General features: G+C 42.0%; 1 protein-coding gene across 8 annotated transcripts in view; it reads right to left on the bottom strand.

The window, feature by feature from the left end:
* The window catches only part of RASGRF2 (Ras protein specific guanine nucleotide releasing factor 2), a 233,180-nt gene that overhangs the window by 45,855 nt on the left and 173,281 nt on the right, over positions 1-14,044 (bottom strand). For all 8 annotated transcript variants that reach the window (XR_012330744.1, XR_012330743.1, XM_073802262.1 and 5 more), the window contains one exon: positions 7,523-7,629. Coding sequence is in view for 6 of the 8 variants with exons in the window: in XM_073802262.1 (XP_073658363.1) it covers positions 7,523-7,629 (107 nt within the window). In the remaining 2 variants the exon portion in view is untranslated. The remainder of the gene's footprint in view (positions 1-7,522; positions 7,630-14,044) is intronic.

Raw genomic sequence — 14,044 nt, 5'->3', positions numbered from 1 at the left:
GTTACAGAAAAACCCAAATGAACTTTATGGCCAACTCAGTATACGTATAACTGAATCACTTTGCTGTACAGCAGAAATTAACACAACATTGTAAATCAACTATAAAAATTTTTTTTAAAAGAACAAACTGGGGGAAATGAATGTAATTGGCAGATAAAGGGCTTAATCCTGATATATAACAAGTATATAATATCAATAGGAACAATACTAAAAGTAACAGAAAACTGAGCAATGCCCAACAAGAGAGACATTTGACTGGGAGGTGCTTCTCCAGTGCCAGAAATGTTCCATTTCTTGCTCAGGGTGGGAGTTGTACAGGTGTGTTCATAGGTAAAAAGTCATTGAGTTATACCCATGTTCAGTGCCCTTTACTTGAAGTCTGTAATATCTCAATAAAATGCAAAAAAGCATATAAACTAGGAGTTCTTCATCAGCAGCTAAATATGCTCTTGGTCCATCATACAATGAAGGTAAGAGGACTGAAGTGAGTTAGAAACATAAGAGTTGAGTTATTTTGACAAAGTCTGTGAAATTACTCTTGCCAAGGCGACCTACACTTCCTGTACCATGAACAATAATGAAATAATCAGGTGGTGGTACTATTTTTCATAGATCTCATTAAATTGCTCTGTAGGCCATCCTTCCCCACCCTTTAGGGCAGGCACTAAAGCCATCCAGAAGCTTTACTTACAAGAACAATCTCTTCAATCAGAATGTCCAATCCAATATATTAATCCAAGTTCCATTTCAGACCAGAATAAGCCATTTCCCTCCTGCCTCTGCCTGGCCTGCCTCAAGCCTAGAAGCCCACATGGGAGGCCCCTTCTTCTCTCTCCACAACCTCCTCTCTGCTTTCTTGCTAACACTTTGACCTTCCAGGGAAGGAAGGTAATCTGATGTTCTGGAGCAGGTGGAGCCTGGAGCTGGTTCCTATTGGATGTGGTGGATGGGACAGTGGCCAGCTCCTCCTTTTGTGGCACTTGGTGGGATTTTTGGAGACCTCTCTGCTGGGGACTTAAGGCCTGTTACCCCGACTCAGTCAGTGTCTGGATTTTGCTCATGCTCACGTCTACCCCAGTGTCTGGAACACTCTGGGGCTCAGTTCTTATTAGTAAATGAATGAAGGAGGTGAGAAAACTGAAAAGGGAGTAGCAATATTCCCTCCATAAACTCCTTTGGGAAGAAGATTTTTAGGTAAGTAGGCCATTTCAGTCTGACCTTACGCTTTTTTTTTTTTTTTTTTTTTTTTTACGCGGGCCTCTCACTGTTGCGGCCTCTCCCATTGTGGAGCACAGGCTCCGGACGCACAGGCTCAGCAGCCATGGCCCACGGGCCCAGCCGCTCCGCGGCATGTGGGATCTCCCCGGACCGGGGCACGAACCTGTGTCCGCTGCATCGGCAGGCGGACTCTCAACCACTGTGCCACCAGGGAAGCCCTGACCTTACACTTTTAAAACATGTAGGCTAATTTCCTTTAGCCTAGAATTAAGAAAATAAATGACTGTTTCATTCTCAGCCACTTGTCATTCAGATGGTATCCCTTGTCTGATAAAGCAAATCGTAACCTGTGGACACAGCTGGAGGCTCCTTTATCAGTGCCATTCCATGGTCTGTAAAATCCCACAAACAAGTGGACAGAGAATTTTTTCAGAATTAGTTGATCCATAAGACAACTCAGGAAAATCAAAATTGCTGTAGATTATACATACGAGACCTTCCACAGAGACTCGAGTGTAGATCTGAGCTGTTTATAGCCAGCCTCCAAGTCCCTCCCTGGCTGTGCACTGAGGACACAAGCAGAAACGCTAATTCAAAAATATACATGCACCCCAATGTTCATAGCAGCATTATTTGCAATTGCCAAGATATGGAAGCAACTTAATGTCCATCAACAGATGAATGGATAAAGAAGAGTGAGATACACACACACACACACACATATATATACAATGGAATATTAGCCATAAAAAAGAATGAAATTTTGCCATTTGTAGCAACATGGATGGACTTGGAGGGTATTAGACTAAGTGAAATAAGTCAGACAGAGAAAGACAAATACTGGAATAGTGGAATAGTGGAATACTAAATAGTGGAAACTAAAAAATACGACAACTAATGAATACAACACAAAAGAAGCAGACTCACAGATATAGAGAATACCCCAGTAGTTACCAGTGGGGAGAGGGAAGGAGGGGGGGCCATATAGGGGTAAGGGGCTAAGAGGTGCAAACTACTGTGTATAAAATATGCTATAAGGATTGTACAACATGGGGCAATATAGCCAATATTTTATAATAGCTATAGAGTATAACCTTTAAAAATTGTGACTCACTATATTGTACACCTGTAACTTATAAAATATTGTACATTAACTATACTTCAATTAAAAAAAATTTTTAGAAAGCTCTACAGTCCTGAAATATGCAGACACCTTGGAATTGTGTGAATGCCATGTAAGGCTGTCCGGCAGGACACCCTAAAGAAGGGTCTGGACACCTAGTGAAAACACTTCCTTTACTCAGAGTCCCTCTACACACAGCCCTGATTTGGTCCACTAGTGGTTGTAGTCTCTGACTTGGCTGACTTTGGAAACTTTAAAGGCTAGAAAATGACTTCCTGGAGAGAATGAACAACAGCAACATTAAAATATAAACTCAACAACTATTACTGGGCCTCTACCATGTACTCAGCATTGCGGAGCCAGTGAAAGGAGATACAAAGATCCTTGTCTGGACGGAGCTTCCAGGCTGGTTGGAGGGAGAGGAAGTGTGTATCTCTCCTGGCCTCAGCTGGAAGGGGTATAGTCATAGACACCTATGTTGTACTTTATGTCCTCCATGCTTCTTAATCCAACGTCACCTTTAATTCTCACCACATCCTTAGGTGCGGTAAAACAGGGATGGTTGTTCTCTTTTTTAGAGGGGGAAATTAGCGCCCAGAGAGACTGAGTGACCGGCTCAGGGCCCCAGAGAAGATATAATGGCGGAGCTGGAAGAAAAACACAGGTCCTCCCCGACTCTGGGCTGCGAAGCATAGACAAGGCATATGGGAGAAACTCAGCTCGGCCTTGTGGCTTCACTTTCAACATGGAAGGAAAAAAATGAGTGAAAAAGCACTACAAAATGAGGAGCAATCAGGGCAGAGTATGTTCACAGATGAAAATTTTTAGAATCAGGAAAAAAATGAAATATTTTAGCTTTACCAAATACTAAAGAAAAGGCTAGAAGATTCCAGGAGAAGAAATGGCATTCTAGCACTACCTTTGGGGGGATGGGGAGAGTTGAAGGTGACATCCTAGGGAAATTTTTTATCTCTGGAGAACCAACACCCATACTTCTGCAACTCTTTATTTCTCCTGAAATAAGTTCAGGGTAGTATCTGCCGATATTAGTTACCTTTGATGAGAAATGAGAAATAAATGCATGATCCAATACTTTGTAGGAGACTCGATTTTCTAGATCATTTGGAGACAGATTTACACCTTGTTTCGCTGTGGCTTTCCTGTTTTCTACATGCAATGGTGTCCCTACTTACTCTACCATGTGAGAAAAAATGCAATTGTTAGCACGCTGTACTGCTTTGTGAAATGAGTACAACTCCCTACTCATTGTTTTAAAAGCTACTACTTCAGGTAGCCACAATAATGCTACATTCTTCCTTAAATGGACTCAACTGATATCGAATGAATCAAAACCCCTCTTGTTCCAGCCCTTCATTCGTGATGTGAAAACCAAAGACAACCTGGCAGAGTCAGATTATGGCCTAAGTTTTCAGACCAGCAGTCTCATCTCACAGCTGGACGTTGCCTTTGGAAGAGTAGAGACCTTTAGATAAACCTGAATAAAGGCATCAAGCTGTGCTGTTACTCCTTCTTTAAGCACCGTGGTGGTCACCCTGCTTAGGGTCCCTCAAGTCAGGGGCCCACGCTCCCACCTCCTCTAACTCACCTGGCTGGGGCTGTGCCGCAGCGGTGAGAGGAGACGCTGGGCACACAATGGGGCCTCTAGGACCGTGAGCTGAACCAGCTCTGTCCACTGGAACTATTTACTAATCCAGACCTGCTCTTGGTAACAACCCACTAAATTGATCCCACTCTCCATTAAGAGATTAGGACTGGTCTGGTCTCTATAATGGTCACACAGGAAACGTAATGAATTTGGAGAAAGAGTACATTTTAATTTTAATTACATTTAAAATAAAATGTAATTAAAATTGAATTTAATTACATTTTACTTGTAATGCCAGTTGGATAAATAAAGGTTTTGTTTAAAATCCATATGAAACTCTATAATGGTGCTATGCTCTTACTGCCCTTCAAAATTCAGAAGAGAGAATTAAAAGGAAAGCACTGACTTTCCCCAAATAGTCAAATAGCAACTTCTCTTGTAGGTGTTGTTTACCAACTTGCAAGTGAAACCTAAAGTCTAAACTTTGGATCCAGGCCATGAGGTGTAATTAAAAGCACTCTGGCTTTGGAATGGACAGACCTGGGCTCAAGTCAAGCCTAAAGCAAATCAGTAAAGGGAGGAAAGGAGACCTGGACACTGACACCAGCAAAGAAAGTCCTAAAGCACTTGCCAAAAAGCAGAAATGTTACAGAAATACCCTGCACCTCACGCGCTTACACAGAGGATGATGGAGAACTCGGCTGAATGAGGAAAGGTGACAGGCTGTGCACATGATGAAGTTATACCAGGACAATCGAACACTAACCACAGATCCCCACAATCCACTCACTCATGCAGGGAAGGTAAGAAAAGACAAATGAGTGAGTGGTAAGAACTGCCTTTGGCACGTCGGGGTCTAAATTTTATACCATAATCCTGACAAGAGAAAGGACTGGATGCCTGAGCAATTTGTACCATCCACACATGTAGCGATGTACCCCCTGATGTGGAGAGGGTCTGGGAAGCTGGGCTTCCCAGTGTGGTCCCCGAATGGGAATTGATTACAAAGTGCTTTCCCATGTGTGAGCACATCTGAAGTAACAGGCTGCAAAGTATCTGAACTGTCCAAACAAAAGACAACACCTAGGGGCTTTTTGGATTAGAACTAAAGGCCACCAGGACAATCTGAATAAAGAGACTCTTGCCTTCACATCAATCCATTTTCTATTCCAATGGCTTGGTGCTATTCAACTTGATATTGCCTGTATGTACACATGTACACATGCGTGTACAACGTAGCTATCAAATCAGATGATAACATTTTGCTCTTCATCTCTTAACTATAAGTGACGGATTCAGCACACCAATCTCTTCCCATCTATGAATTCTCTTTACCAAAAGTAAAATAAACCTAGCCTACTGTAATTTGATTTGTGGTACTTTTCCAGCTACTATAAGAGTTATATGTGAATTGTGAGGGATCCCTGTTGAGATTAGAAAAAGAGGGCACTGGGCTTCCCTGGTGGTGCAGTGTTTAAGAGTCCATCTTCCAATGTGGGGGACACGGGTTCAAGCCCTCATCCAGGAGAATCCCGCATGCCACAGAGCAGCTAAGCCCATGGGCCACAACTACTGAGCCTGTGAGCCACAACTACTGAGCCCACATACCGCAACTGCTGAGGCCCGTGCACCTGGAGCCCATGCTCTGCAGCGGGAAAGGCCCAGCGTGATGAGAGGCCCGTGCACCATGGCGAGGAGTGGCCCCCGCTCACGGCAACTGGAGGGAGCCCGTGCACAGAAACGAAGACCCAATGCAGCCAAGAATAAAAACAAATAAATACATAAATTTATAAAAAAAGAAAAAGAGGGCACTGGGGATTGATAAAAGGAAAGTGAGGCTGATGGGGAAGCAGGGTTAGAGCTCCTGAGGGAGGAGAGGAGGGAGCTGGGGCCAGGGAAACCTGGGCTGTGACTTTGAGTCTTGGCATGAACTGGCAGGGGCCAAGCTGTGACCGGGGAAGAGAGCAAATTAGCATCTGCTCAATTTTGTCTATCGAAGCTACTCTGCATCTCTAAGCCACTGTCGGATCAAGGAATCAGAAGCCAAAACTCTGAGTCAAAAACTAGAGATGATGGGATGGACAGTCAGGTGCAGGAGAAACATGACTCTCATGTTTTATCTGCAATGAGGCAAAAGGGATTCAAAGCGGCTCACTGAGACTGTGGAAAAGAGAGACTAGACATTTCAATGAGCTAAGGATGGTTCTCAGAATTTGGGTCATACAGGATCCATTTTTATTTACTAAAGATGTGTAAGATGAAATGCTTACATACTTTACTTAATGTGCTGTCTTTGTTTTTATTTTAATTAGTATTTAAGAGTTGTCACAGGCTAACTGGTGGTGAGGTCCAAATCCCACTTCTTCCAATTAGTGAACTGTCTTGCCACAGGGGTTTCAGAAGCCTGGCCCTCGTGTGACTCTCTCTGATGAACGGTCATTACCAAGGGCCAGGCGGTAGACCTCTGAGAATAAAATGAAGTGAGCCATGGGAATTCCTTGCATTTTTTCTTTTTCTCTACTCATTAGCTAACTCACATTTTATGTTTCCCATGTTCTGATCTGAGCCATGAAGGGCCCCCTTCTCTCTCTCAAACTCTCCTTGCTGGGTGCTAGCCAGCCAGTGTCCAGGAGGGCCCACCCTTTATTTGGCAGTGGGGGCATCGTTGGGCACAATTCATGCCTTGAATCAATGAGGCAAAGGGGGCCCTTGCTTTATTTTGTGAGACGGTGAAATCCATATAAATTCTATAAACTTGCACTGAAAACACACAAATAGATAACAAGCAGGTGTCCTGTCAGCATGATGCAGTTTAAAAACAGAGTACATTAGACTCTTGAACAACACAGATTTGAACTGCATGGGTCCACTTGTATGTGGATGTCTTTCAAGCGTAAGTTCTACAGTACTACACAATCTGCAGTTGGTTGAATCCTCAGATATGGAAGAACCACATATATCACATGACCATGGGTGCAGAGAGCCAACTATAAGTTATATGCAAATTTTCCACTGCGCAGAGGGCTGGTCCTCCTAACCATCACATTGTTCAAGAGACAACTGTACTAGAAACCAAAACATCAAAGGGCATGAGGCAAAGTATCTTCTGAATCGGGCTGAGAAAACACTCCCTGACCAGACACCAGAGTGTCTGGTACCAGAATGTTGCTTACTTCTAGGGGCACCTGCTGTTTACTTCCAAGAGGTACCACCCCAGGTGAGCCAACTCCACTTACAGAGAGGGCCCTGTGAACAGTGCTCCCGGGTGGCAGGGGACAGTGGCCCTGCCACAGCTCTAGTGCCCGCAGTGGGTGCTGTTGCCTGAGAGATGAGGGCAGAGGGCAGCCCTGCTTGACCTCTTGTGTCGTGCCCTTTGCAGATCTGAAACAGTAGATGTTAGCGGTACACGTTTGTTTGCTTTGATCTGTATGCCCACCCTCCAGCTTCTTCCCTTCCTATGTTCCAATTTCAAGGTTTCAGACTCCAACTCCAAAGAATCAGAAGGCGTTGTAATGACTTAAAAAGTTGGTTTTAAAACAAATCCTTGAAAGTAATTACCGAGGCCACTGAATTACCTGTGCGTGCTTTGAGACCCAGTGACGGAGGACGTTCAGTACGCGATTGGTGGCTGTTCTACGTATGATAAACTCTTTGTCACATGTTCTCTCGGTGTTGTTAAATCCTTAGGAGGAAAAGAAACACACACATGATGTAGTTAAAGCCACTCCCCAGGGACCTGGAAAAGGTCACTTATTTTGGAACATTGGTTAATGAAACTCACAAATGACACATCTTGGCAGAGGAGCAAGTGGCTTCAGACTGTTGTGGATTCTGCTTACTTACCTATTATACCCTCAGCGGCGAGGCCACCACATAGTTACAGGTGCAATTAAATGAATAATGTGCACATATTTGTTAAAGGCCACTGATTAAAGCTAAAGCCGGTCTAGTGACACTTCCATTTGTGCCTGACTTGTTATATAATAGAAAGCCAAAGAAGGAGTTTTAACAAAGTACTTGAATCAACATTAGTTTATACTTTTGCTCCAAAGGCATTATATAACCACAAACATTTTCAATATCTGTAGATGGATGAGCCTTGGCTCCCCGATGATACAAATACTTTCTTGTGCACCCACGTATTGCGCAGCAGTATAGCATAGTGGTTAAGAACATGAACTCCACAGCCAGACTGTCTGGGTTCAAATCCCTGTCCTCCTACTATGTAAGTCATGGCTCCTCTTTGGCGACCAGTTTCCTCATGTCCTGCGTGGGATAAGTGTACCAACCTCAGAGACTTGTTTGGAGATTAAGTCAGTGCATGTTAAGCATTTAGAATGGCACTTGAGCAAATAGTGGGAGCTTATTAAAGTCACCAATAACCTCCATGTCTCTATATTCAAGGGATATCTATCATCTCTCCATAGGAAATCTCATCTAATGATCACCTATAAAAAATTACTCACATATTTATGTCCCAAGATTTCTTCTCCGAACTTTAGACCCATATATCCAACTGCCTCTTGATATTTTCCTCTTAGATGTTTCAAAAACCTCAAACTCAATATGTACAAAAGAAAAACCGATGGCCTTTCCACCAAACCTTGTCCTTTTCCAGTGTTCCCCATCTCAGTAAAGGACCATCAGCCATCCAGTTACATAAGCCTGAAACTTTGGAATTGTTCTTAGGCCATCTCTCTTCTTCTCCCTGATAATTTCACCTGCAAAATAAATCTCAAATCTGTCCATGTCGTCATATCCACAAAGCCAAAACTGGCATCGAGCTCCAGCAATTATCATCTAGTCCACTGACAACAGCCTCCTAACTAGTTCATTGTCACTCCTGCCCCCTCAAATCTGTTCTCTTTTCTGAAGTCAGAAAGATCTTCCAAAGGGCAAATTAGATGTGTCATTCCCCTGTTTAAGGCCCTTCAATGACTCAGGATAAATACAAAACTCCTTAACACAGCCTACAACGTCTTCCATGGTTTGCCTCTTAGCTCCCTCTCAGCCTTTTCTGAGACCATATTCTCCTATTTCCTCTTCCATTTAACCACCCTTCTTTCAGCCCGTCATCCTCAACCCAGCGCCTTTGCATATACCGTCTTTCACTCAGTGAAAGCCACTCTTATTTCACTTCCCTAAACGAGCCCTTTCTGGCTTGAGCTGGGTAAATCCCCCATTGCACATCTCACAGCAACATGCACATTTACTTTCTGACACTTGCTACATTTGCAATTTTGCATTTACTTATGTGATTATTTGCATCCTCCATGAAGATAAGGATCAGATATGTTTTTGCTGAGCATGAGCACATATGCGGCATGTAGCAGCTGCTGGACACAATATATATTTGCTGAATAAATGAACAAAAGCTTGGATAGTAGGAACTAACTATTTACTTGAATATGCTACAAATGTAAGGATGATTCAGTGAAAGACTGAATGAACAGTCATCAGAACCTATGAATGAGTTAGACGAAAAAGTCCATGAGCTTCTAAAGGGCAGGGGCCCCTTCTCCACACTCCTCTTTGACTGTAGACAGGCATATTCCACCCACTAGCAGACACTGTCAGAGGACGATGATGTGCTCTTGGCAGACTAGATATCCTGAAAAAACCTTTTGCTATTAGAAGCTTAGAAATTCTGGGTAAAACATAATAAATATCTTTTAAAATGCACATCTGAGTTCTCAAGAAAATAAGGATTTTCCAGGGTCAAACACACAGAGAGGTCTGAAAACCAGAACTAAGCCTCTGAATTATTGCTGTCTGCCTTAAGAGGAGAGCAGTTTACCAGTCTTGGTAACAGGAGATGTGGATTGTAAATCCACGTGATTCAGGAGACGAAGGCCCAGGAAGTGTGAGTGCCAGAGTTAGAACTGAGACTCCCACATAAAGTTGGAACTCTCAGAAGACCATCCCCTCTGCCCACGAGAGGATTAGCAAAAGAAATTCTCCAACCTGTAAAAGGAGACAGTTAAGAAACTTGACTGTCTTAGCCTGGATCTCAGTGAGGGTGAAACAAAGGCTCCCTGAGAACTGATAACCACAGGCGCACCTCATGTAGGTTCGAAGCCCAGATTGAACCACTACTGGCTGGCCCCAGCCAGTGATAACTCTGGAGGCCCTGACAAAAGCACATACAAGACCGCTCCGGAGGGACAAACGCTCGCCCTCAGCCTATACTGGATGACCAAAAAGAAAGGCCTCTGAAGAAAACCTCAAAATCCCAGAGTACAAAACACACAAGCCATCCACCATGAACAAGGGTCTGTAGACAAAGGGATCGGGAGCACCCCACCTCACCGCCCCACCCACCACCAAGAATTTCACAAACTAGAACTATGCAATAGTTCTAGTTCAAATATCCTAAAATTGGGATGTTTATAAAGTCTAAAGATATAAAAGTAGGAACTGAAAACATGTGAAAAGAATTTAAAATATTTCAAGTCAGATTTTACAAGAATCACATAAAATGTCTTCAAATTAATGGAATTATTCTTTCAATTACTGCTGACAAATAGACAAGCTGAAATTTAAAACAGAGATAGATATTATCAATAAATACAGGTTAGACCCAGTTGAATAAAGAGTAAACTGTAAAGAGATCTGAAAAACACATCTGAGAAAATTACCCAAATGCAGTACAAAGAGCTAAAGAGGTAGAAAACAAACACATATATATGGAATGTAAAAAAAAAAAAAAAAAAAAAAAAGGTTCTGAAGAACCTAGGGGCAGGACAGGAATAAAGAAAGCAGACGTAGAGAATGGACTTGAGGACATGAGGAGGGGGAAGGGTAAGCTGGGACGAAGTGAGAGAGTGGCATGGACATATATACACTACCAAATGTAAAATAGATAGCTAGTGGGTAGCAGCTATAGCACAGGGAGATCAGCTCAATGCTTTGTGACCACCTAGAGGGGTGGGATAGGGAGGGTGGGAGGGAGACACAAGAGGGAGAAGATATGGGGATGTATGTATATGTATAGCTGATCCACTTTGTTATACAGCAGAAACTAACAACACTGTAAAGCAATTATACTCCAATATAGATGTTAAAAAAAATAAAAAAACAAAGAGGTAGGAAAGAGGGGAGACTGGCTATCTGATTGGGAGCATGGACCCACGTGCTATATTACAGCAAGACCATCCGTATCAGCTGAGCACATGACAGCACAGTTAAGGCAACTTCAGTTAATGAGTGAGCAGCAGCCCCGTTAATAAAACTTGATCTATCAGGATTTACTACAGGTATGCCCCTCAGATAGCTAGTTTATGTATCTGGTTTAGGGAACTTCTAAATTGGTGGTTTAAATAGAATTGACAGAGTGTTTCTAAGATCAAAGACCTCCATCTGTTGTTGATCAAGCAGTGAAAAAGATTCCCATTTTTCACAGATTTTAAAGCTCTGTGATCAGAGCAACAATTTTCTGCAACTCGCCAGATTTCCTCCTTATTGCAAACTACCATCTAAGCTGGGGGCTGCTTGGGCAATATTTATTTCTGAATTTAAACGTGAACCATATAGCAAATTGGTGGCAATATCCATGTAGAAGGCGTTCTGTCCTAAAATCATGGATCCACCCCCAAGAAGTTCTTATGCCATTTTTTGGAAGAGCAAAGAGCAAATCTTTGTGGAGCTTTAAACATCTTTCGCTTGTCAAATGTCACAGCACAACCAAACTCCACAGATACCCAAAGAGTTTGTTTTACTAACATCACACATCTGGAATACTGTCACCTCGAGATTTCTGTCTTTCCAAATTATGCATGTCTTTTTTTCAGTTGTAGGCACTGGTCAAACAAGCTAATTTGGGCAACAAAAGCCATCTGGAAAAGTGGTAAGAACCAAGTCACCGTACCTGTGAATTTAAGAATGAGATTCAACTTTATGGTCCTTCCCCCAGACACCTTGTGAGTCATTCTCTCCCTTATAGCAATTGGTAGATGCGACATCTCTCTGATTAAACTATACACTCCCTGGGGAAGGGATTTTATCTCAGGCATCTTTGTAGGCCCTTCAGCTTTGCACACAGGCACTCAGCAGTTATTTTTCTTGGCAAAAATTGCAGCACTCCCAATGAAAACTATTTGAAAGTGTCTGCAGATGCTATGTATCTGAATAAAGGGCATTTTCCCGCCATATTGCCATGATGACTATGTATTTGAAATCTATCGCAAGCAGGACATACAATAAAGTAGTGGGGAGGGAGGCATGGAAATTTTAAAATAGAGAAAAGGAGGACATTTTTCATTTTATACTCCAAATGATGTGATACTTAGCTAACTTCACTGCTTACTTTGTAAGAGGCAAGTAAAACAATGGTGAGATGGAACTAAGATTACGTGTAGGTGGATTACGGACTTGTCCAGTTAGAGCTGAGGACAAACTGTCAAAGACAAGGAATTCTTGAACATGGGAAGGTATTTTAACATCTAAAGTAGATCGCCAAGAAGTGGACCATGGAGTTGTTGTTAATGCCAACAAAACATCTTTAGGCCATCCTCTGACTTGGTGAGGAAAGTTAGAGTACAATCAGGAAGAGCTAAAAAGCACAGAGATAATATTGATGTCAGTGGTCCATGGTGATGGGCTGCCTGGAAGGAAAAGTAAATGCTAACTATTGGTTACTTGAACCACGTTTCTAGAACCTGTTTCTTATTGTGAATAATTTTATCCCCAGTACCTGGCACTGTAGGTCTTAATAAATTTAGGCTTATTGAATGAATGCATTGAGATCACTTTAATGACTATATCAGTGAGGCAATTAAGAAAAATGCCACAACAGTGATGAATAATTTTTCACTTTATACAAATGGGACTCAATCTCTCCAACAGCGTCAATGTTATCCATGTGCTTTACTTTGTCCGGTAGATATCTTTCTTTAAAAATCATGTGCAGTACAAAATCATATAATTGGTTTGTACATTTCTGTGCACTTGGATTACAAGTGTATTTCCACTCTGGTTGTTGGCATGGAAAGATCGTTCATATTTATTGTTTCTTTGTGCCAGGCATTGTGCTAGGAGCTTAACAAGTGGTCTATATTTTAACCCTTGAAATAATAACAATTGGCATTCATTGCATGCCTACCAAGTACCAAATATAGGACCATGAGTAATGTGGCTTGTTCAACAACAACGGCAACAAAGTAGGGTAAATGTTGTTTCCCCCATTGACAGACAAATAAACAGGGAATCAGAGAGGTTCAGAAACCTGACAAAGGTCACAGAGTTAATAAGTGGCAGAACCAGGACTTGAGCCCAGGTCTGCCCATTTCCAAAGCCAGAGTACCTTAAATTATACCTCATAGCCTGGATACAAAGTTTATACGTTAAGTTTTACTTGCAAGTTGGTAAAAATTATTAAAGCTACAAGAGAAGATGCTATTTGACTACTTTGGGAAAGTAAGTGTTGTCCTCTTAATTCTCTTTTCTAAATTTTGAAGAGCGATAAGAACATAGCACCATTATAGAGTTTTATACGGTAATGGATGTTAAATGAAAACTTTTATTTATCTAACTGGAATTAAAATTTTCTCAAAGTGTACTCTTTCCACAAATTCATTACATTTCCTATGTGACCATTATATAAACCAGGGCTTTTAAAACTTCCAGTCATGATCTATTAATGGGCAGTGAGATCAGTTTAGTCGGTTGTTATCAGCATTTAAACAATGAAATAGATGAAAACTGAGTAGATTGTACATAGTGAGAGTGAGTATTCTTTAGAGAAAATTTTGTACCAGTTGTGTGTGTGTGTGTGTGTGTGTGTGTGTGTGTGTGTATCCTGGATCAAAATGTAAAATGTATGAGAGTGGGTTGCAATAAAACAGTTTGAAAATGACTAATACAGACAATCTGATTATTAGCACTATGTTTAAACCAACTGCATTAATTTCCCAGAAATTCTGGATAACTAAGTCCATTCCTTACTCTGAAACATGTCTGAAGGAACAAGCAGAGGACGTTCATCCTCTTACGGTCCCCCCTTTGTTTCTGTCACTAAACACTCTTCTCATTCTCCACCCAATCCTCCAGGTTGTCCACCTCTGCCTCATACCTTGGTTTCGAGTCTGTTCTTGAGCTGA

The sequence above is a fragment of the Tursiops truncatus genome, chromosome 3 (genome assembly GCF_011762595.2).
Source record: "Tursiops truncatus isolate mTurTru1 chromosome 3, mTurTru1.mat.Y, whole genome shotgun sequence".
In the NCBI taxonomy this organism is placed as follows: domain Eukaryota; kingdom Metazoa; phylum Chordata; class Mammalia; order Artiodactyla; family Delphinidae; genus Tursiops; species Tursiops truncatus.
This window is presented reverse-complemented; position numbering and strand designations above follow the sequence as displayed.